Source organism: Drosophila persimilis, unplaced genomic scaffold (assembly GCF_003286085.1).
Source record: "Drosophila persimilis strain 14011-0111.01,24,50 unplaced genomic scaffold, DperRS2 tig00000824-arrow-arrow-pilon, whole genome shotgun sequence".
Taxonomy (NCBI): domain Eukaryota; kingdom Metazoa; phylum Arthropoda; class Insecta; order Diptera; family Drosophilidae; genus Drosophila; species Drosophila persimilis.
This window is the reverse complement of record NW_020825358.1, coordinates 1,168,204-1,190,286: the sequence shown is the minus strand read 5'-3', so window position 1 is coordinate 1,190,286 and position 22,083 is coordinate 1,168,204. Positions and strand designations below refer to the sequence as shown.

General features: G+C 46.4%; 2 protein-coding genes across 2 annotated transcripts; both read left to right on the top strand.

The window, feature by feature from the left end:
• The first annotated feature begins 15,708 nt into the window (after positions 1-15,708).
• LOC6603755 lies at positions 15,709-17,762 on the top strand. Its single transcript, XM_026993270.1, has 2 exons — positions 15,709-15,862; positions 15,939-17,762. Exons 1-2 carry the CDS (start codon positions 15,771-15,773, stop codon positions 17,677-17,679), a joined length of 1,833 nt encoding a protein of 610 aa, XP_026849071.1. The 5' UTR covers positions 15,709-15,770; the 3' UTR covers positions 17,680-17,762.
• A 434-nt stretch (positions 17,763-18,196) lies between these two features.
• On the top strand, positions 18,197-20,044 carry LOC6603754 (glutamate dehydrogenase, mitochondrial). The gene is made up of 3 exons (XM_026993287.1): positions 18,197-19,165; positions 19,230-19,634; positions 19,703-20,044. Exons 1-3 carry the CDS (start codon positions 18,197-18,199, stop codon positions 19,916-19,918), a joined length of 1,590 nt encoding a protein of 529 aa, XP_026849088.1. The 3' UTR covers positions 19,919-20,044.
• The last annotated feature ends 2,039 nt before the right edge of the window (positions 20,045-22,083 follow it).

Below are 22,083 nucleotides of genomic sequence, written 5' to 3'. Positions count from 1 at the left end.
TGGGGGGACACATGTGCATCTGTATGCGCATCTGTGTGAGTGCATTGCCTGTGTAGGTGTGCGTGCATGTGTGTGCATATTTTGCATATTTTTCTATGACTTTCGTGGACAACAAACCGAAAAAAAAAGGGAAAGCACTCGGATTTTCAGTATATTTTTTTTATTTTTTTTTTTTATTTTATTTAAGGCGGGAGCGGGGGCGGGCGGGGGTGGACCGTACATAAATATTCATAGCCATGCAAATGAAAAACAAAACGAAATTTTTTGTTTCTTTTTTTTTTGTTTGTGGCTGAAATTTTCAAATAAACATTTTCCAAATTGAAACGGAAGTTCCAAAAGAAATTAGAGTTGGGGATTTGAATATTATTACCAGATTTTAGAAGAGATTAAAGCCACAATTTTCTGAATAATATTTCACGAGTTTTTTGGATGCAAATTTTATGGCGATTCATGATTTATTTTCGATTATTTTTTAAAGAAATTTCTTGGGTTTTCTATATTTATTTCCCCATAAAATCTCTGTCCATCAATCTCCTAAATAAACGCCATAATTCCAGGATCCTTCCTACTCCTTGAACCTCCATAAAAAGCCCTCTGTGTGTGTGTGCAACAATCATGTGCTGATTAAGCTACAACTTTCCACAAAATTAACCCAAAAAATAAAAACCGGAGTAAAACTCCAAAAAATAATCCAAGGACATAATTCATTTTCACAAAACACAGGAGACCAGGAGACCGGGCCATAAAGAAGTAAGGCTTTTCCACAGGGGAAAGGGGTGGGGGGGGGGGGGGGGGGGGGGGGGGGGGGGGGGGGGGGGGGTGCTATAAAATAGCAGAATCAGAATGTCCTACAAATGCCATTAGGTCTTGCTTTTCCTGGATACAGGATTACCATTTCGGTGGATGGATGGATGGATGTTCCGATAGATGGATAAATGGGGAGGGTGCCGGGCGGGGCAATCCATCTTGGGGCGTTTATTTTATGAGCACGTAGCAAGCGAGGCATAAAAGTGGATGTGCCAGAGTACCAGGTACTGCCTCAACCCCAGCCCACCCCCACCCCCACCCCTCTACTCTTTCGGGGCGTGCAAGTTTTATGTTAACATCATAAACGATAATATATTACCCGCACTGTTCCTATTCCTCTTCCTTCGAATAACATGAACCAGACAGAGAGAGAGAGGGAGAAGGGGAGAGGGAGGGGGAGGGAGTACCCCCCAAAAAGCGAGCCAGCGTCATGCGGCGTTGGGGCAAACGCACAGCAAGGACTCCGCTCCCACCACCGCCTGTGCAATAATCAATTTAAAATTTTCCACGCCTTTCCACGTTTGCCAACAAATTTTCATTAAATGTAACGAAACGAAAAAGAAAATCCAATAACAAACAAAACAAAACGAAAAAGAAAGAGTTCAAATGACGCCTGCCCAAAAAAAAAAAAAAAAAAAAAAAGGGGGAGGAGGCCTGTGCCTGCCTTTGATTTGAAGACATTTTTCTTGCTTTTCCAAAGCGAAACAGAAACAGAAAGCAACATAAAAAATGACATTTACGACAAAATTACATTTTCAGCCATCAAATGGAAGGAACAAGGGGGCTCAAAAGGGGGCTCAAAGGGGGCTCAAAAGGGGCTAAAAGAGGGGTGCCAAAGGGGGCTCAAAAGGGGTGCCAAAGGGGGGGGGGGGGGCTACAAGGGGAACTCCTGGCCGTAGGGAACGGGGTGTCTAAGCCTTTAACGCCTTTTTTTTTTTGGTGCGGTGGGGGGAGCGGGTGGGGCTCGCACCAGCCGTCAAAACAACAACAAGAATTTTTTTTTTTTTTGGTGGAAAAGCCAAAGAATGAAACTTTTCCACTAAGTGATTTCGTAGCAGGCGGCGGTGGCATGGAAAAGGAAAACTTGGAAAACAGATGGCTTTTCCTTCGGCGGGGCTTATTTATGTGTATAGTTTTTGTCCGGTATCGCGGATGGCTTGATTTAGTTTTAGTTTTTCCTATATATATATATATTTATTTGAGGAAATCCCGAAAAACGGTCCTTAAAGGCACAGTAGAATCAACAGCAGGGACCAATCCTCTCGAAGATCCTCACAGAGCAGAGCAGCGCTCCATGCAACGCCTCCCCGATGCATGCCACATGGACTCTGCGGCAGTGAAGAGAAGCTGGCAGGCAGAAGCATCTGTCGTCCGGCGGCCCTTGATTGGTGATGGATCCTAAAGCCTCTCGACTTTATGCCAGCCCCTCTGGTTGGTACACACGAATGGAGGGTGGACTCAACGCAGGATGCAATAGGATGAGGCACGGCTTACCAGAGACACCGCACGATGGACGATGCACGATGGAAGGACAATCTGCTGATCCGAGCAGATGTCAGAAAAGTCTCTTTCAGCACTGAAATCCAACAAAAATCATGGCCAAATATTTGTTCCTTTGGGGGTCCACGCCCCAATGAAACGCACAGCTCCAGGCCTAATATATTCATTAGAAAATAAATATGAAATATCATCCATTCTAAGTCGCTTCGAAGTTCATTTCGATCCTCCTCATTTCGAGGCCTCCTATTTTCTATTCTCTTTTTTTTTTTTGCATTTAATTTCCCTCCGGTTTTTGGTGCTTTTTCTCTGTGCAACTGTTATTTATTTTAGGCTCAAATATAAAATTACATTTCATTTTCATTTGTTGCTGAATGCCTGCTGCATGCCACGTGCCTCGTGACTCTGTGCCTCGTGGACGTGGGCCAACTTTTGTTAATAAATTCAAATGCAACAGCCACCCCCCCAGCCGCCCCCCAGCACTACGCAGAGAGAGAGGGAGAGGGAGAAAGGGTAGAGGCGGATAGTTCTCTGGCCCAACTTATGCCACTGGCCAACGGGGCCAGGCACGACTCATTTAAGCCATCATTTAAGAGCCCTTGCCCCTGCCCCTGCCCCTGCCACAGTCGCCCGGTGACCCCCCCCCCCCCCCCCAACCCACCCCCGATTTTCAGCGGTCACGTAAGCATCATAAATTCGCTCTCCCCCGAAAACATTCTCCCTGCCTCACTCTCCCTCTCTCCCTCCCTCTCTCACGCTTTACCGAAATTGCAATTTTAGTTTTAATGAAAATTTTTAACGCTCTCCACGGCTGCTGCTGCTGTTGCTGCCGCTGTTGCTGCCACTTCTGCTGTTGCATTTATATTTAGTGAGTATTTTTATTGAATTTTTAATGCCATTTGGCGAGTGCGCGGGCAGCCAAAAAGTAGGCAATGAAATTTTACAGCGCAAAAACAATTAAAACACACACACAAAAACAAATTATAAAAGTAAATTAAAGTTTATACCATTTTTCCAGCGAATTAACAATTGAAAGGAACAGCAGGGGGGGGGGAATATAAAAATTAATTATTTCTTATTTCATTTTGTCTTTGGGAATTGGAAAATCTTTAAGCGGCTTAAGGAGGAGCAGCAGCTCCTGTCTCCTGTCTCCCGTCTCCTGTTTTCCTCCTGTTTCGAGGGGTAATCCTCCAATAAATCTTCGCTTTTTCCCATGGAAGAAAATGGACACCAGCTGCAGATTTTCTTTATTCGCCCCAGCTTTTGTCTAGCGCGCTTGCTCTCGCACTCTGTCTCTGTCAGTCAGAGAGGGGGGGAGAGAGAGAGGGGGCGGAAAGCTCAACATTCAAACCACAAGGACATGTCCAAAGGGGAGTCCTCGGCCTGTGGCAGATTAGACCCGTAACATGTGTCCCCCCACCCCCCTTTTGGGGTAACACAAAATTTAATTACATTTTTTCTTTTTTTGCTACTGTTTTTCAAGGGAACCCAGGAAAACTTTGTGTGTGTGTGTGTGAAAATGTGGAAAATTACATGGAAATCCTTTGAAAATTATCTTATATTTCAACTGTGTGCCGGTTTTTCCCAGACATTTCATGCAAATTCTCACTCCCCTCAAGAGAGTGTGAGTTTTCCCGGAGATTTCCTTCTATTTTTAAATTATCTGCTCTAAAAATATAAATATTTTCCTTCACCGCAATGTAAGCTGATATTTTCTCAGGGTTTTCTTTTCCCTAGAATTCCGCGCACGTTTGTTGTTGGATTTTATTTCACTTCGAATATAAAAAAAAAAAACAAAAACCAGTCTAAACAAATGGTTTCCGCTTAAAGCAAACAAATCAAAGGAGAAAAAGCAAACAAATGGGGGAGTCGGAGTCGGAGTCCCCTTCCCTTATCTAAAAAAAAAAAAACACAAAAATTTGATATTTTTGTTCGAGGGGGGATGGAGACGTCGTCGATTATGATACGAGGGGGGGGGCGTTGTGCACAGGCTCTGTTTCCTTTGCGGCCAAAGGATTCATCGAGGCATGGTCTGGCTGTCTCTGGAAAACCCTGCTTCTGCTCTAGATTTTCCCCCGTTGCCTTAATTAAGCCACCAGCCAAAGGGAAAACCTCTTCTAAGCTTCGCTTCTTGACCGCACAAGTTCTTTCTTTCTTTCTTTATTTTTGGCTGAGACTCCTTTGAACAGTATTTTCTTTTAGTTTTTCGCAGAGGCCTCTCGGTCGCCTCTCCAAATGTTGTTTTAATTAAAAATAATCGAGTTTCACGACTTCCATTTTATTCTATAGAGTTTTCCCTCTGGAGTTTCCTGCAACGGAGTTTCCCTCTAGAGTTTTCTTCTGGGTTTTTTTTTTTGTTTTTCGTTTCTGTCTCCTCTTTTTCCTTTTTGTTTCGACTGCAAATTGCAACAAAATGAGTTGACAACAGCAACAGCAACAGAAACAGAGACACGGCGTGTTGCAAGGCCAAAAAGAGTGTTTGCCATTTGTTGTAACATGTCTGCACCCCTTCGGTGTCTGTGTGCCCCGCTCTGCCTGTGTGTGTGTGTGTGTGTGCATGCCTGTGTGTACAAAATGAAAATGTCATTGCACATAAAGGCAGGATGGAGCGTACGTGACTCGCATTGCCGGAAATTAAGTGGTGTCCCAACACGTCCAAAGCGCACGAAGACGGAAAAAGCCACAGAGACAGCCCGACAGCCAGCCAGCCAGCCAGCCATCCAGCCAGCAGGCAGGCCAAAAAGGGGGGTTGGGGAATCGAGCGTGGAATGGAGTGTAGAACGCGAGTGAAGTGCTCCCCCCCCTGGGCAGTGCCTGAGATGCGGTGAAAAACAGATCCGTAACCGAACAGCAGAGAGTTGAGGTGTGGCCTCCAGGTTTCGGTCTCGTGTGCTGCAGGAGCCGCACAGGATGACAATCAAAGCCCCCACAATGTCGCTTGTTTGTCAATAACAATGAACATTTTCTTCCTTTCTTTTTTTGTGCCCGAAATTACAATGGAAACCAATTGGGGGGAACAGCAATACGAATACTTACAGAAGGTGCCACCGATGGGTACAGATGTCATACGAAAATCTCTCGTTAGAGTCAAATTTGTGGATGCAGCTTAGAGGGAGATCTAAATATGGAAACGGCACCACGCAAAAGTCAGCCAAAAAAGCGAGTGCCCGCGATCTCCACTGCTGATAAGAATCGACAAACCAAATAAACATTAAAAAGAAGATGCGTAGAGAGAGAGGGGGGAGGTGGGCAATGCCGGCACGGACATGCAGGCTCACGAACGAAATATTCTACAGAAAAACCCGAGAGCCTACGATCTCGCTATCTCGTTCTGCCCGTCAGGTCTTATGCACAAGTCGCTCTCTCGCGATGGCGCGCTCTCTCGGTTTTACCTACGCTGCCGCCCACAGTCTTCGTCGCCTTCGTCTTCGCCGTCGCCGACGCCTTCGCAAAACTGTGCAAAGCTGTTGTTGCATTTTACATGGGTTTTTGTCTGTCGATCGTCTGATCTGCCGGCTGCTGAATATTGGCAGGGCAAAAACCAAAGCCAGCGATTGCTCTCTCGCTCTCTCTCTCGCTGGCAGATCTTCAAATCAAATGAAGAGTGAGTGAGAAAGACATCAAGTGCGGTACGGAGAGGGACTTTCGGGGGTTCGGCCGTGGATTCGCAGATCCTATTGCGGGCCTTTGGTGTACGAATTCCTTTAAAATTCCGTGTTCAATTTAATTCCTTACAAATGCTAATCAAATCCCATTTCTATTCCAAAAAACTTCCCTTAAAACTGGCATCCGCCGAACAAATCCCCGCATTATTCATTCATTTGCAATGGAATGAATGGCCGAAACGAATCACGTGAGGGAATCTCAGTCCCAACTAAACAGAGTGTTTAACACTCATTTGGAAATGTAAACCGAAATGCACTCCGTCTCTGGGTCCATCTGTCTGTCTCTTTCTGTTTCGGGGGAGACCACAGCTAGCGCTCTCCCTCTCTCTTACTTTCAGGGCACTCCACAGAACCTTCTCCTTTACACCCCCGCCCCACCTCCTTGTGTCCGTGTGTGTGTGTGTGTGTGTGTGTGTGTGTGGTTTTGTCTGCCTCTGTTGTTGGCTGTCATGTTGCATGGTGTGACATGTTGTTGCCGCCATGCCATGCCATGCCATGCCATGCCACGCCACGCCTCAGTCACGTCACTGGCAGTGGCAGTGCGGCACCAGAGTGAAAACTTTTCACTGTTTTCTCCTGTTTTTCAGTTTTGTTGGCAATTAGCAAATAACTCACATAATGTCCGCCGCCAATCGTTGCAGCAGGAGGTGCTTGCCGCTGCAGAACGTTCTGCAGGCCATGGTAGCGCTGCTGCTGCTGTTGCTGCCACAGAGTGGAGGATGGCAATGGCAATGGGTATGGAAATGGTAGCTGCTGCTGCTGCTGATGCTGCTGCTCCCGCTGATTTCTGGCTGCCACTCCACCTGCTGCGAAATCACCTGCTGAATCATCGCAGGCACTGCGGGATGTTGTTGCACCTCCAAAATCGGCGGCAGCAGCACCAGCGCCTCTGCTATGCAAATTGAAATCCCAACGTTGCCACGGAAAACGTTGCATGTCGCCCGTAAAGCTGCTGTTGCTGTTGTTGCTGCTGCTGCTGCTCCTCCTCCTGTTGTTGTTGTTCTTGTCCGCAGATGGAAATGGATTCATCGTTATGGATAGGGATTACAATTCCTGTTTCAGAAACACAAACACACACACTCACACGATGTTCACGCACCGAACTCCGGGGAGACACTGACAGAACAGAAGACGTCTCTTCCCCAAGGAGCGTGCGAGAGAGAGAGCGGAACAGACGACGCTCTCCCAGAGTCTCTTCCAGAACAAAAGAAACCCAAGACTTCAGACAGTCCGATAAACATTTATAAACAATTGGAATGGAAAAATACAGTGTCATCATGATTTCAATGCGATTCGAGATGTGCAAAAATACGAGTAAGGGGGTGGGGGGGCGGCTACGAATTCAAAGAAATCTCCACAGGAAAGAGGTGTAGAAATCCTAAAAAAATATAAATAAAAGAGGGATTATAAACTCCTCTGGAACCCAAAACTTTGATTACATTTCCCCAACCCCAACCCCAATCCCAAACCCCAACCCCAGGCCATTCCCTTTCATTAATCTGTACGAAAACTTTTGGTTTCTGCTCTTTATTCGTTTGTACCTTTCACCGTAAATGATTCATTTTAATGACCACCAAAACGAGCCACGGGAGCCACTTAGTCGACCATAATTCAAGGGCTCTCCCTCTCCCGCTCTCCCGCTCTCCCTCTCTCTTTCCTTTTGCGTTTGTTGTGCCCCAAAACGTAATTTGGATTTGCATACGATATTTAGTATAGTATTTTCAAAGAAAAACCCATCCATGCAGACACAAACAAAAGAAGGAAAAGTAAATCAAGCGTGGAAATGTCACGAGGAAATAGAGAGAGGGAGAGAGAGAAAGTTTAAGGGCTTTTGGGGGAGGCTTAGACCCTTAGGATACACTAAGAGAAATTCTTTAGATGATATATCGATAAATCGATAATAACACTGGAACAAATTATCAAAATCGATAGTTATCGATACATATTTTCAATACCACACAAAAGTCGATACAAATCGATAACCAATTTGAATGGATATCGATCATTGGACATGGCTATATTAACTTTGCTGATCTTTCGATACAATATCGCACAAAAACCGATACAAATCGATAACCAATTTATATAGAGATCGACCATATGACCTTTCGACATTTACTGACGATTCAATGCCGCATAAATACCGATCATCAGAGCAACAGATGGCGCTATGTGTCTCTAGTGTTTATTTTATCTGTTGTTGAGGACAATTTTTGGTAAAGAGGCAAGCGGCACTGCTGCAGGACGCGCGTGCAGGCAGCATAGCATAGAGATCTATCTATTGATCTTTTAATCATACTTTCATTTAATTTTGAAGAATTTTTCACCCTTTTTTTGGGCCCGTGAAAGCCAAGGATGGACATCCCCTTCTCCACAGGGTACTCCACATGTTTCTACCCTCTAACAAAAGTGCGAAAATCTACCCAAAAATCACAGCACATTAAACTGCTTTCCTTACGTTCTATTTTTATATTTATTGCTCTTTTTTTTTTGTCTGCTGTTGGAAATTTGAGATGAATAAAAAAACGTTTAAATAAAATGAATAAATAAAATGGTTGGCAATTATTTAGGCTTTTAACATGTCAGCCACGTGGCAGCCACACAAACGGAAACGGATACAGAGAGACACGAGGACACGAGACACGGGACGGGAAGCAGAGGACGGGGGGGAAAACAGAAACAGAATTGATTCGATAGAATGAAAGGAAAATATTCCACATATGTTTCGATCCGTCAGCAGAGGGAAATATGTTTAATATTTATTTAATTGCTGGGATTCATTCGTTTATTTTAATGATTGAATGCGATTACCCTAGGGTTTCGAATCTCACATCGATTGCCATTTATTTGCGGACTTTCTGTAGCTAATTTTCGAAATTTAACACAAGCCAGATCCTTGCCAGAGACTCCAGACAGACGGAGAGATGGAGAGGTGGAGAGGTGGAGAGAGTGGGAGAGCAAACAAAGTTAATTACAATAATGAAGCTAATTTCAAGCACAAGCAAAAGGAAAAACCACAAATTAGTCAACGAAATAGCGCCAAAGAAAAGTACAGTTGGGGCCAAGTGAAAGGCGGGAACAGGGGAGGGGCCTGCCTCCTTGGGGGAGTGGGGCTGCTGCAGGGGATACCTAAATCCTCAATCCGTAACGCATTTTTCGGCGTCTGGCTCTGGTCTTTGTCACCAGACCAGACCAGAGTGAATTTCCCGAATTTTCCAAATTTTCCCGCATTTTCCCTCTGCCTTTTGCGGTCGCCTTGCGTTTGAGGCCAACTAAAAATACTTTTTGGCTTTTATAATTTATGGAACGGTTGCCGCGCAGGAACTGCGACCTCTTCATCCCCCCTCCCACCGCCCTTCCCCCCTGCTTTCTCCACTTTATATTTAATTAGTGCGTGCGGTGGGGAGAACCTCTTTCGTTGCTTCCTTCCTGCCTTCCGTCTCGTTCCTGCAGTGCGTGAGAATTCGCAAAAAAAAACCAAACAAAAGGGAAGAAAAGTTATTAACTGCTCCGCTAATTATACATTTTTCAAGTGATACGCATTTATATTCATGCAGTTTTCCCCTTTCTCATTTTCCTTTCCTGGCAAAGGACCCGTAAAGAGCTTTCCTGGTAATTAATGCTACATTTTTTTTTTCTTCTCGTTTTTCGTGTGCACCTCCCTCTCTCTCTTGCTGTTTCTCTCTCGCTTCTCGTCTTAATTACAGTGGATTATAAATATTAAAAACGGAAGCAGTTGGCCAGTAATCAGGACATCGAGCAGCGGCAGCGGCAGCTAAAAGGAAGTGCCAGACATTTTTATGTTCTGTTCAGAGCAGAGAACAGAAGGCAGGGCAGGCCAGAGGAGAGCAGAGACAGAGTGACAGAGAGAGACAGGGAGAGAGAGAGAGAGGTGTTAAAGGGGGACTGAGAAATTGAGAAATGGCTGCTTAATGAGTGTCTGGCAAGGGGGCGCTCCGGGCGAGGGGGGATATCAGGTTGAAATAATCAAAACGAATAGCTACAGAAACAGAAAAAACAACAACAACAACAAAAAGGATTTCCCCCATATCCTGGAGGAGCCAGCAATTAGCTGGCTGATTAAAGTGCTTCTAAACGATGGATTACCCTGGAAATTATCCAAGATTATCCATGAAATATCAACTTTATGAATATATAATGCATATTGGTAGGGAAATTCCTTAAAGCTAATTTTTTTTTGAATTCCTTTAAAATTTTCTAAAAATTAATGGAAACGTTTGGAATATTCCTGTGCGCCATTTATCCTTCCTTACATCACATCTGGCCGTTACATCTGTCTTGTTCTCCCTCTCTCCGTCCTCCCACCCACGGGAATTACCAGAGAATCTACAGAGAGTTTTTAGGACTTTTTAGCTTTCAGTTTTTATAAAAAAAAAGTTTAAAAATATTTTATAATATTTAAAAATACTTGACTTATAAGCTACTTACTGTGAGATTTTAGAGGGGGGGGGGGGTCCTTCCTTCAGAAGGTCTTCCCTTCCCAGAGGGAATTTCCGCTTTTATTTCAGTTAGAAATCTCCTAATTTTTGAGCAAGTTTCTTCCCAAAAAATATTTCATAAACCAGGAGGCAGTAAATCATCAAAAAAATTTAATATTTCCCATGAAATTTCAGTGGGTATTCCATAGAAAAAACAACAGCGATTCAAAAAGTTATCAAAAAATCAGAAAAAGGGAAAATCTAGGACTTAAAGATGCTGTAAAGTTCTATAGAAAAATATGAAACTCCCTTACCCCAAAATGATCCATTTTGTATCCTGGCTTTCGGCCTGGGTTGTACCCCCAAGAAAAGTTCGACTTTTCGGCCCCTTTATTAGACAAAAATGTCTTGTTTTTAGCTCAAGTTACAAATTGAAAAGCAGAACAGCAGCTGTCGATGTGAGGGCGGGGGGCAGGGGCAGGGGCAGGGTGCTTGGGGTCACTGCTGCAACATCAAAATCTCATGTTGCCCCAAACAACGAGGAACGAGGAAAGCCATTTGCAACATGCCTTATGCCACACATGCCACACTCTTTTATCATCTCATCGAATGGAAACAGCAGCTGTTAACACATTGAGTGCTGGAAATTTTACACCCCAACCTAACAAGGGGGGCGGAAAACTATGGAAAATGTTGAGAAAATCCAAGGGAAAATCAAGTCTAAAAATAAGCAGATATATTAAGGTAAAGCCAGCACCAGGGTCGGAGGGGGAGGAGCAGCAAGAGGCATGTGTAGTGCTGGACAATGCGGCGTATACGTGATGTGTGGAAGTGGACATTCCTGCAAGCCGTTTTGTCCCCACTCGAGACCCCACTCTGAAGTCCCGAATGCACAGTCAAGCGACAGGCAAAAACCAGGAGGAAAACCCAAAGAAAAGAGCCATGGAAAAACAGGCGAAAAAATGAGGGGAAAACCCTAAGAAAACCAAAGGCTTTTCTCAGGTAGGAAAAAACGCAGTAGCCAGAAATAGAAGTGGACGAAGCTGAATCACAAGTGGAATTCAAGGCAGAACAAAGAAAAAAAAAAGACAAGAAAGGGGAATGGGAGAATGGGGGCATGGGGCATGGGGGCGATTCCTGCCTCAACTTTGACATTCTCTTCCCCTCTTCGCTCTCTGCGTCTCTCTGTGTGTTTGCCACACACACACACAATGGCATGTGGCATGTGGCATGTGACAGCAGGCACTGTTCTACGTGTGGGCGTGGCCAGAGTGAGTCCAAAACTTGTTTCCTGCCGCAAAATGATTTATGACAATGCATTGAAAAGTTCTCTATCTGTCCAGAAGTGGGAAAAGAGAGGGGGGGGACGAAGGAGAGCTGTCAATAGATGCAGGGATGAAGCGATTAAAGTTATAGCCGCTCCCTCTCTACCTCCCACCCACTTTTCGTGTCACTTATCTGATTTTCAATTTGCGACTAGAAATTGTTTAAGGCCGCGCAGCAGCAGAGGCGGCGACAGAGGGGGAACTCAAGGCTGGTGGCAGGCAGGCAGGCAGCCAAATGCCAATAAGTTGTCATGTCCCGACGACAGCTGCAGCACACCACACCCCTTCCCCCCCCCTCCCTGCCTCTTTGGCATCTTCCCGCATCTCCATATCTCCATATGCCCGAGCACGTCTCTCATATGCCACAAGACGTTGCACGCTGACACATTAATGTCCGCAAAAATGTTACTCCCAGAATTGCACAGAGACACGAGAAAGACAGAGATGGAAATATCCACCCGCATTGGGTCTACGGTCTACGGTCTACGGTCTCTGGTTGTGTGTGTGTGTGTGTGCACACCTGTCCACCTGTAATGGTTCTTTCCCCCGCCCTTCCTCCTCCTCCCCCTCAAACACACACCTGTACCACTCCCTCCTCCCCCTCCTTTGCCACCCACAAAACTATCCCATCTTTCCGTTCTCCGTTCTCTGTTCTCCTTTTGTCGTATTTGTCTTATGAACTGTCAAACTGACATTCATTGAAGTCTGACATGTAATAAACGAAACGAAACGAAACGAAACGAAATGGAATGGATTGAAATGAAATGAATTGGGGCTGGAACGGAACCAAGCAGAACAGCGGAAGGAGGGGGATGACAGGCAGGGAAAAGGGGAGAAACACAGACAGAGATGGAGAGGCAGACAGCGGACAGTGGACACCGCTTGGGGTCCGGGTACGGAAATATGATTTTTCAAACAATTTTCCACCTGTTACTGTCCAGATCTACGATCTTTCCCTCAATTTTCTGCATGTTTTATTCTTATAGAAAAATTATGGATATTTATAGAAATTTCAAGGGAAATTTCATGGAAACTTTGAAGGAAAAACTGTAGCTATTAAATGTTACTCAATTTTCAAGAATTTCTGCTTTTCTTTGATGCCTGCGAATTCCATTTCCATTAGCGTTGAAAATGTCAAGAATTCACGAAAAGCTAACAAAGGACTCCCCGAATCCGAGTCCAAGTCCGAGAGAGTACAGATTCAGGTGGAAACAATTTGAGGAAAGGGAGGGGAAAGACAGGGCGGTGGGGTGGCGGGGTGGACAATGCATACAATAATGAGTTTGGGGAAATGCAAATAATTCGCAATGGAAATCATTATTGAGCACTGAACCGGAGAAAGAGAGAGAGAGAGAGAGAGGGAGAGAGAGAGAGAAAGGACTGCCAGCAGGCAGGAGAGCTACTGGCTCCAGCGGTCATCATTTTTGGAAGATTGGGCATGGGACTCTTCTGTGCACTTTTGTTGCACAAACACCAGGCGACAGTCCCCGGGGCAAAAATTCGAAATACATTTGGGGAATGGAAAATGACTAAAGAAAATGTCCAAAAATCAGAGTCCAAGCAGCAGCAGGAGGAGGCTTTCTGGTGGACTGTGGGTGATGCTGGGGCGGGCTGGGGTGTGCTGGGGGATGCGGGGGCCGGCTGCTGGGGTGTGGCATGGCGATAATCGTTAAGCGATTTTCCCGTTTTCGCCTGTTTAATGAAGTGTTTCCAAAATGTACGGGGACTTACGTGGAAATTTATTGCACTCCCCCAAAGAAAAGGACCCACCCCCCCGTAAGGACATGAAGGAAATCTCAGGAAAAAGGAAAAAAGGAGAAGAGCAAGACGGCAAAGGAAAAGGAAATCCTCTTTTGAGGGCTGCTTGGGGAATCAATCTCCTCACATGGAGGGGTGGGGCATGCCTCTGCTGATTGGATGACATGGAATAAAAACGTTGCACACACAAAACAGACGAAAATTGTTAATGCCACATGCAGTGCGCCCCGCCATCACCCTTCTGGACTAAGCCAATTACATGGATACCCCTCCCCTCCCCACCCTAAGACTCCAGTTCAAGCTTCTGTCGAAAAAAAAAGGACAATAAAGGACTGGCTCGTAAATGCCATCACAAAGGGGGGGGAAGAGAGGTCCAAGAAAAGAGGAGAAGGAAGCATAGCTAAGCAACTCTGGGATAGAGAAAAGGAACAGCACTGCTGCCACGTGCGTCTCCTTTTCAATAAACCGCACACACACACACACACACACACAAATAAGGAAACAAAAGGCAGCGTACAGAATTCTTTGCATACTTTTCTGGGACTCACTCAAGTGGCAAGCCACAAAACGACAACAGCAACGACAGTGGCATCAGTGGCAGCAATGGCAGCCATGGCAATGTGGCAGCAATGGCTCTGTGTGGCAGCCACAGCACTTGATGAGCTTTCCAATTACATTTAGCTGTTGCCCTGTTAACTGTTTTCTCTCTCTGTCTCTGCCTCTGTCTCTGTGGCACTGTGGCCGGATAAGGAATTAACTGCCGCCATCGTAAAAGCCAAATATACAACAGGAGGCAAAGGGAAGAAGGCTCTACAGCTGAAAGCAGGCCAGCTCTAGAGAGGAGTCGAAGCTTTGGATACCCTGGGATCCTGGACCCTGGAATGACGACCTTTCTAGAAGAAACCGTAAGAAAAGTACAGCTCAAGGAATACTTTATGGCGTATAGGATTCTTCCTCCATATTCTAGGGTATCACAATACCTTGCGACTCTTTGGTCCCTTGGTCGCTGGTTGCTGGTCTCTAGTTTCACTCGCATCTGATTCCAAGTCCTTGGTGTGTGGCACCATAAAAATTATCATAAGTTTTCCCCCGAGCCTCTCCGGAGCCTCTCCCTCCATGTGGCAATTTGTGTAATGAAAATCAGGTATAAACGAGCAGTGAACAGTCGAGAAAGCAACGACTTCTGTCAGCAGGTGAGTGTCGTATGGGAAAAGCCAAAGGAAAAGCTAATGAAAAGCTGCTTAAACTTGGAGGAGATAAGTTAATGAAATGAAAGCCAAATGAAATGGGAAAATAGTTTGAGGGCGGAAACAGCAAAAACAAAAGAACAAAAACAAAGCAAAGCAAGCACCCGATCCGTTTATCTCTCACTGAACCCGAGTACATTTACTTTATTCGCTTGCGAGATCTCTGCCTGATTCGTGTCTTCGGCTGAATCCGTACATGAACGAGCCTGTCTCACAGCGGCAGAGAGAGAGAGAGAGCGAGCGAGCTAAGCAAATGAGCTTAGGCTAAGGCTCTCCCCCCCCCCCCCCCCGCGCTCCGTGGCTTTTGTGCAGAGCTTATCTCCTGAGCAAAAGCACGGGCTTCGGCAGGCTTACCCTCTTTCGGTTCTGCTTTTACGCTCGACCCTACTGAGAGCGCTTTGACGCATTGATGAGCAAGAGAGAGAAGAACGAAGTTTGTTCTGTTACTGTTAAAAAAAGTGCAGGCGATTGACAAAACAGATTGCAAGAAAAGGAGACGCACAAGAATTACGATCGAACTTTCAGAAAGTTTTACTTAACTTTCAGTTAAACGGCAAAAAGCAAAACGAAAGAGTGCGATGGAAGAGGAAAATACACTTTTGAGGGCTGCTTGGTGGAACAATCTGCTCTCATGAAGAGGAGGAGGAGTAGAGGTGTGGGGAATGGAAAATTCGTTTCTACAGAACACAGATTTGCAGTAAATTTGTCCGTTTTACAGAAAACAAACTTTGTTGTACAGAAGTTCGACTACATCGATACATCGGATACCCTTTAAATTCCAGTCAAACTAAACATAAAAAAAGTTTCTCCAATCAAAGCTTATCACGAGTATTCCTACGTTTCTCCCCAACAAGTAACCTTCTGCCAAAAAGTCTAAGCGTTGATAATACCCTTTAAAATCATTTCGTTTCATTCCATTTCATAGTCTCCCCGAGAAACAAACCAAACGATTGGCATTCAAATACTCGATAAATTATTTGTTGTAAAATAAACATAGATTTTTGTCTCGGATTTAAGTTTTTGTAGAAAAAAATGGCAACGAATCCCAGCCCCAGCACTAGCAAACGTGTGAAGGGTGGTGCATGCTGCGAGCCACCGCCGGCCTGTTGTCCAGAACCTCCACGGTATGTACAGGGTGCCCTCTGTACCCTCCCCTATCTGTGTATCTGTATCAGTTCTTTGTCGCCCCCCCACCCCCAGTGAACGATTCTGTCATGTGCCGGAATTCAGTCCCTGCTCTACGCAAATGTGCAAGTATTTTGGGGGCCACGATGATCCCTTCTACCCGCCGTTGGACACCAAGGAGTGTGGTCGGAGTCGTCGCGGCAACTACGACAGATCCCTGGGCTATCCGATCGGTGTGGTGGCCAGCAGCAACCCGGTCAAGTCGGGCATCGCCAATCAGGAGTGTGTACGCTACGCGGGCAACCTCAAGGGCTTCGCCCACAGCTACTATACGCGACGGGACGAATGGCTGCCGGCGATGATCGACCAGGTGGTCGCCGAGGGTCAGGTGCTGTTCAGCGATTCCGAGGGCATGGAGATGGCCAACGACTCGGTAAATGCCGAGGTCTACGACGAGAACGAGCAGCGGGTGACGCGCCACTTCAAGATCAACGAATTCGAGTTCGCCATGGAACTGGAGCCGCCCATCGAGATGCCCGACTATCCGAATATCATCACGAATCTGCGCCGGATCATGCGCGCCTTCTTCAAGCACGTGAAGTACGGCCTCTTCTGGACGGCCAACTGGTATCTGCTGATCTGGAAGGAGAAGGGCGTTTGGATGGTCCTCGATCTCAACGGACGCGACACGGACACCCTGAAGGCGAATCAGGACAGCGGGTTTCCCGTGCTGCTGGCCTTCAAGTCGCTCGATAATGTCATCTGGCTGATCAAGAAGGAGAGCAATGTCGAAAAAACCGAGAGATTCACGCTGCGGGAGATCATCGTGGTGCGCCTTGTCACTCCCGGGGGCCCCGGGATCGAGGCACGCTCCTTCGATCGCGAGCATGGCGTGCGAATGAGCGAATTTGATGTGATTGCCTCCGATTATGCGTACGTCAAATCGAATCTACATCTGACACTCAATCCGAAGGATGCCCTGCGCAATCGCAGCGCCCTCCCGGTGGCCGTGGCCTCGGCTGTCGCCTCGAAGATCGATCATCCTGCCACCTGGGACCAGAAAACCTACGACAAGGTCATGTGCTATGGCGTCAACATGTGCAAGAACTGCTGGGAGCCGTGCAACGATCTCAACCAACCGATGGACCTCGACACGTTTCCGCGGCAGATCCGCATGGGCCAGTTCGTGGCCGAGATCCTGCTCTCGCCCAACATTTTCGAGGGCTGGTGGAAGTGCGTCCCGATGTACAAGTTCAACGACTTCCATCTGATGCTGGAGAAGGCCCTGGAGGAGAACGACTACGTGATCTTTCAGATCAACAATCAGATGTACTCGCTGTGGAGGAAGGGGGACTTCATCTACCTGATGGATCCCTATCGGCACCACATTGTCGGACGCATACTGGAGGAGGGCGAGGATCCCAAGAGCGCCTCGGTGCGGATGTTCGGCAACATCGATCGCCTGCTGAGTGTCTTCCATCAGGTACTCCTGGAGTCGAATCGGTCGGCCATCTTTCACATCCACGGCCTGAAGATCCGCAACATCACCGAGTGCCCGCCGGGCACGGCACCGGCCCTCCTGCCCGCCGACCAGGAAGTGGACGTGGCCTCGCTCAACGAGAACATCCGCTTCGATGAGAACTACGACAAGTGTCTGGAAGAGCTGGGCGACATAAGTGACTACGAGGAGGATCTGGCCTCCGAGATCGAGCCCATTGTCGAGATTAGCTCCTCGGAGGAGATGGTCGAGGAGGAGGAGGGCGGCGAGGGCGAAGGCGGTGGCGGTGGCGAGGAGGACGAGGACGACGAGGATTAGGATACGAAATTATTTGTAAAGCATTTTGATGCCTACATTTCAGATATCAGAGGTTATCGCGGCTATCGAAAATAAAAGCTAAATAAATCAAAGGAACCTTTTGTTATCGATTATTACAAAATGAATTAAATCTTTGGCAGACATTTCTATCGATTAGATCGCTTCGATTGTCGAACATTTTATCGAAAATAATATTGAAATTATTGTTTATCGATATTTGTATCGAAAAGAAAAACTTAAATACCGCTTTAGTATATTTTTATCGATAAAAACATATAAAAATCGTTGGAATACCTGGCTATCGATACACAAAAACAATTAATTATTGAAATGTTTACTTGTCGATAGCAAAAACGGAACAAACACTGCCCTAAATCGATAGCAGAGAGATTCACATGCCATGGCATATGTTTGAAGCTCAGTTGATGCCTAAATCCCATAGCTATCGATAGTTTGTAATGGAAACACTTGTGCTTTGATCCTTCCTTCAATAGAACACGAAATAAATGACATAAAAATGCTTCGAAAGCTGCGTAAATATCCTCGAGATTTCACGAAGATCAGCGTTCAGCCATGGCATCGACGGCTGCACAAGGTCCCCGAGCATTTGCAGAAGGTGGAGACCGAAAAGGATCCCGAATTCTCGTCGATGGTCATGTACTACTACCACAAGGCCGCCCAGCTGCTGGAGAAGGAACTGATCCGCCAGATGGACGTGTACTCGTACATGACGGCCGAACAGAAGTCGCAGCGAGTGGAGGGGATCCTGCTGAGGATCGGGAGTGTGAACACCGCCCTGGAGGTGAACTTCAGCATCAAGCGGGAGGATAGGTACGAGGTGATCACAGGGTATCGGGCCCATCATTCACTGCATCGACTGCCCCTCAAGGGTGGCATTCGCTATGCCACAGACGTGACCGGCAGCGAAGTGAAGGCCCTGGCCGCCATCATGTCCTTCAAGTGCGCCTGCGTGAACATCCCCTTTGGGGGCTCCAAGGGCGGCATTTGCATCGATCCCAAGCGATATTCCTTCGACGAGCTGCAGACCATCACCCGCCGCTACACGATGGAGCTCCTCAAGCGCAATATGATCGGTCCTGGCGTGGATGTCCCCGCCCCGGATGTGAACACCAGTGGCCGGGAGATGGCCTGGATGGAGGATCAGTACAGCAAGACCTTCGGCTTCAAGGACATCAGCGCCAAGGCCATTGTCACGGGGAAGCCGCTCAACTCGGGCGGCGTCCGCGGACGGGAGTCTGCCACGGGACGAGGCGTCTGGAAATCTGCGGACATCTTTCTGCAGGACAAGGACTGGATGAATCAATTGGGCTGGCAGACAGGCTGGAAGGACAAACGGATTGTCGTCCAGGGATTCGGCAACGTGGGCTCCTTTGCCTCCAAATTCGCCTTCGAAGCGGGCGGGAAAATTGTGGGCATCAAGGAGTCGGATGTCTCGCTCACGAACCCCGAGGGCATCGACATTGAAGTGAGTTCTGAAGCTGAAGTTCCTTAAAGCTGGAGTTTTCCCACGATATCTGTCCATTCCCCAGGATCTTTTGGCCTATAAAGGCGAAAAAGGTAGCCTTAAAGGTTACCCCGAGGCGGAGGAATCGGAGGAGGATCTTCTGCTCGCCGATTGTGAGATTTTGATACCGTGTGCCACACAAAAGGTCATCACCAGCGAGAATGCCAAGGACATCAAGGCAAAGTTCATACTGGAGGGCGCCAATGGGCCGACGACCCCGGCCGCGGAGAAGATCCTCATCGATCGTGGGGTTCTCATCCTTCCCGACATGTTCTGCAATGCCGGCGGCGTGACGGTCTCCTATTTCGAGTATCTGAAGAACATCAATCATGTGTCCTACGGCCGGATGAGTGCCAAACGCATCTCTCAGACCATCAATGCCCTGTTCGATTCGATTAACGAGTCGCTCAGTAAATGCGACATCATATGTGTGAGTTTTTGTACTCAGAATTATCCAGATATATTCCCTTGATCTGTCACGATATGTTATCCATCCAGCCACACATTGAACCCAGCGAGCGACTGAAACGCTTTCGTGATGCCCGCGAGGAGGATATTATCGATGCTGCCCTTCAAACCGTCATGGAAATGTCCGCTCTGGGCATCAAGAAGACTGCCATTAAATTCAATATCCGCAAAGATCTACGAACGGCCGCCTATATCTGGTCCACCCTGAAGATATTCCAGGTGATGGATGGCTCGGGAATGTGGTAACTCCCTAGATATATTGCCACCGATAAGCAACACTATATAAATCGTAGTAACACATTTTAATCGATAAAAAATAAATAAATAAATCTAAGGAATGATTGAAAAACTGAATAAGTCAAGGGAATATGAAGACTAAATAGAAAATAAATAAATCAAATGAATTCATTGTTATCGATAAGAAAAACAACATAAATCTTTGTTTTACATTGTTATCAATCAAAAATAAAGGAATAAGGAATGCATGTTTATAATTCATTTTTATCGAGTGAAGCATTGTTATCGATAAACCGTAAAAATACTGTATAATCGATCATAAAAACTGAATAAATCAAATTTATTCTTATCGATTAGAAATACAACATAAATCGTTTGATTACATTGTTATCGGTCATCGAAACACACTGAATCGCTGGTATATCTGTTATCGATAGTAAAAATACGTGGAAAACTTTTCTAAATCCATGCGATAAAATGGTATTCCTTTAAAGAATTTATATCTTATAGCTTTTCCATATCTAAATTTGTATCCGCCCCATCCTTCTGTTGCCACATTTTGTTAACAAGCGAAACACTAAAAAAATCATGTAAGTGAGAGGAAAAACAGAGAGCGAGAGGTGGAAAGCCGGGCCAAAACATGGGAGAAAAGGAGACAGTGGCAGAGACCGAGGAATGCCCCTCCTGCCAGGGGACAAAATCATTTTGAATTAAATGTCACGTTTTGCTGGGCGTAAAGTCGCTTGTTCCATCGTGCAACAAACAATGAGCGGCAACAACGAGAACGACGACACCGACAACTGACTGAAGGCGACTAAAATAGTAGTAGCATCGCATCCAAGGATCCGTTCGGGGGTGCTGTGGGACGGCGAGGGGAGAGTATGGGGGGGGGGGGGGGGGCACTCCATGGTATTGCCACCTTGCACGACAAGCGTAGGGCGTGGTCCACGTATGTCATTAAAAGTAGCACCCGGAACAACAACAACAACAACAACAACAACGAAAATAGAATACCAGAGAAAAAGTTCAACAAAAACAATGCGAAAGGTAGAGGCATTAGATACACTGCCACAGGCAGATACAAGGTTTTATGGGGTTCTTTTAGAGATATATATAGTTCCTGGGGCTGCCCTGTAAAGATACATGGAGTTATAGCGGGTACAATCTTGGAAAATAGATCGTTTTTGGGGTACGATTTCAATTAGAATTTTCCGTGTCTTCCTCTAGAGTAAATACTTATCTGCCATCCTGTTGGATCCGTTTGGATCCCATGCGTTTGATCGGATATGCTGGATCGGTTTTGTCCCAAGTTTTGGGCTGGGGCTCGGTCTCGATTGAGCCTGTTTGATCCCGAGTTTCCCTTTCGGCATGCCCCTTCGAAGGGTACAGAAAACTCGTACCCATGCGCTTGTTAGTGGATGCTGAAGGGCCTGCTGTTGCTGTCTGTCTGTCTGTCTGTGTGGGGCCCCACCTCTCTCCACAGGAGCAGCGTACCACAGGAGAGACATCAGTCACTTAGGCAGCGGGGGGGCTGCCACTGCCACTGCCACTGGCACTGGCACTGCCTCTCCTTCTCGTACACGTTCTGTGGCACATCCTCTGCTGGAGCTCCACCCCTCCACACACCTGTGATTATTTGCTTGGCTGACAACATTGTTATTGCTGTTGGAGCAGCGGCAGCAGCAGCAGCAGCAGCAGCAGCCGAAGGAGAGCAAAAGAAGGACATACATATCCCAGAGACAAGTCGCTTTATTTTCTTGTCGCCTGAACGTTTTTTGAATGTGTCGCCGCCAAAGTGACATTTCACAAAAGTCGACAGCGCGAAATTAATGGAAATTTAAGAAATTGCATTTTGCGACACTTGAGAGAGCGCGAAACGCAGGGAGGACCATGGAGCCAGGGTGAAAGGGCACTCTGACAATGCGGTCGGTTCTCCTTTTCGTCTCTCTCTCTCTCACTCTCTGTCCCCCCCAAAGGCTTAATGGAGAGACAAACACTTTAACCCCTTTTTGAGTGCTTCCAAATTTATTCTTTTTTTTTTTTTTCTGTGCTTTCCAACGGCATTTCCCTGATTTTTCATAATGAAAATTCCCCTTTAATACCAGCGCATTCGTACCTCTTTTTTTTTGGTGCAATTTGTAATTAAATTAATTGATTTTTTGCCGCTTGCAACA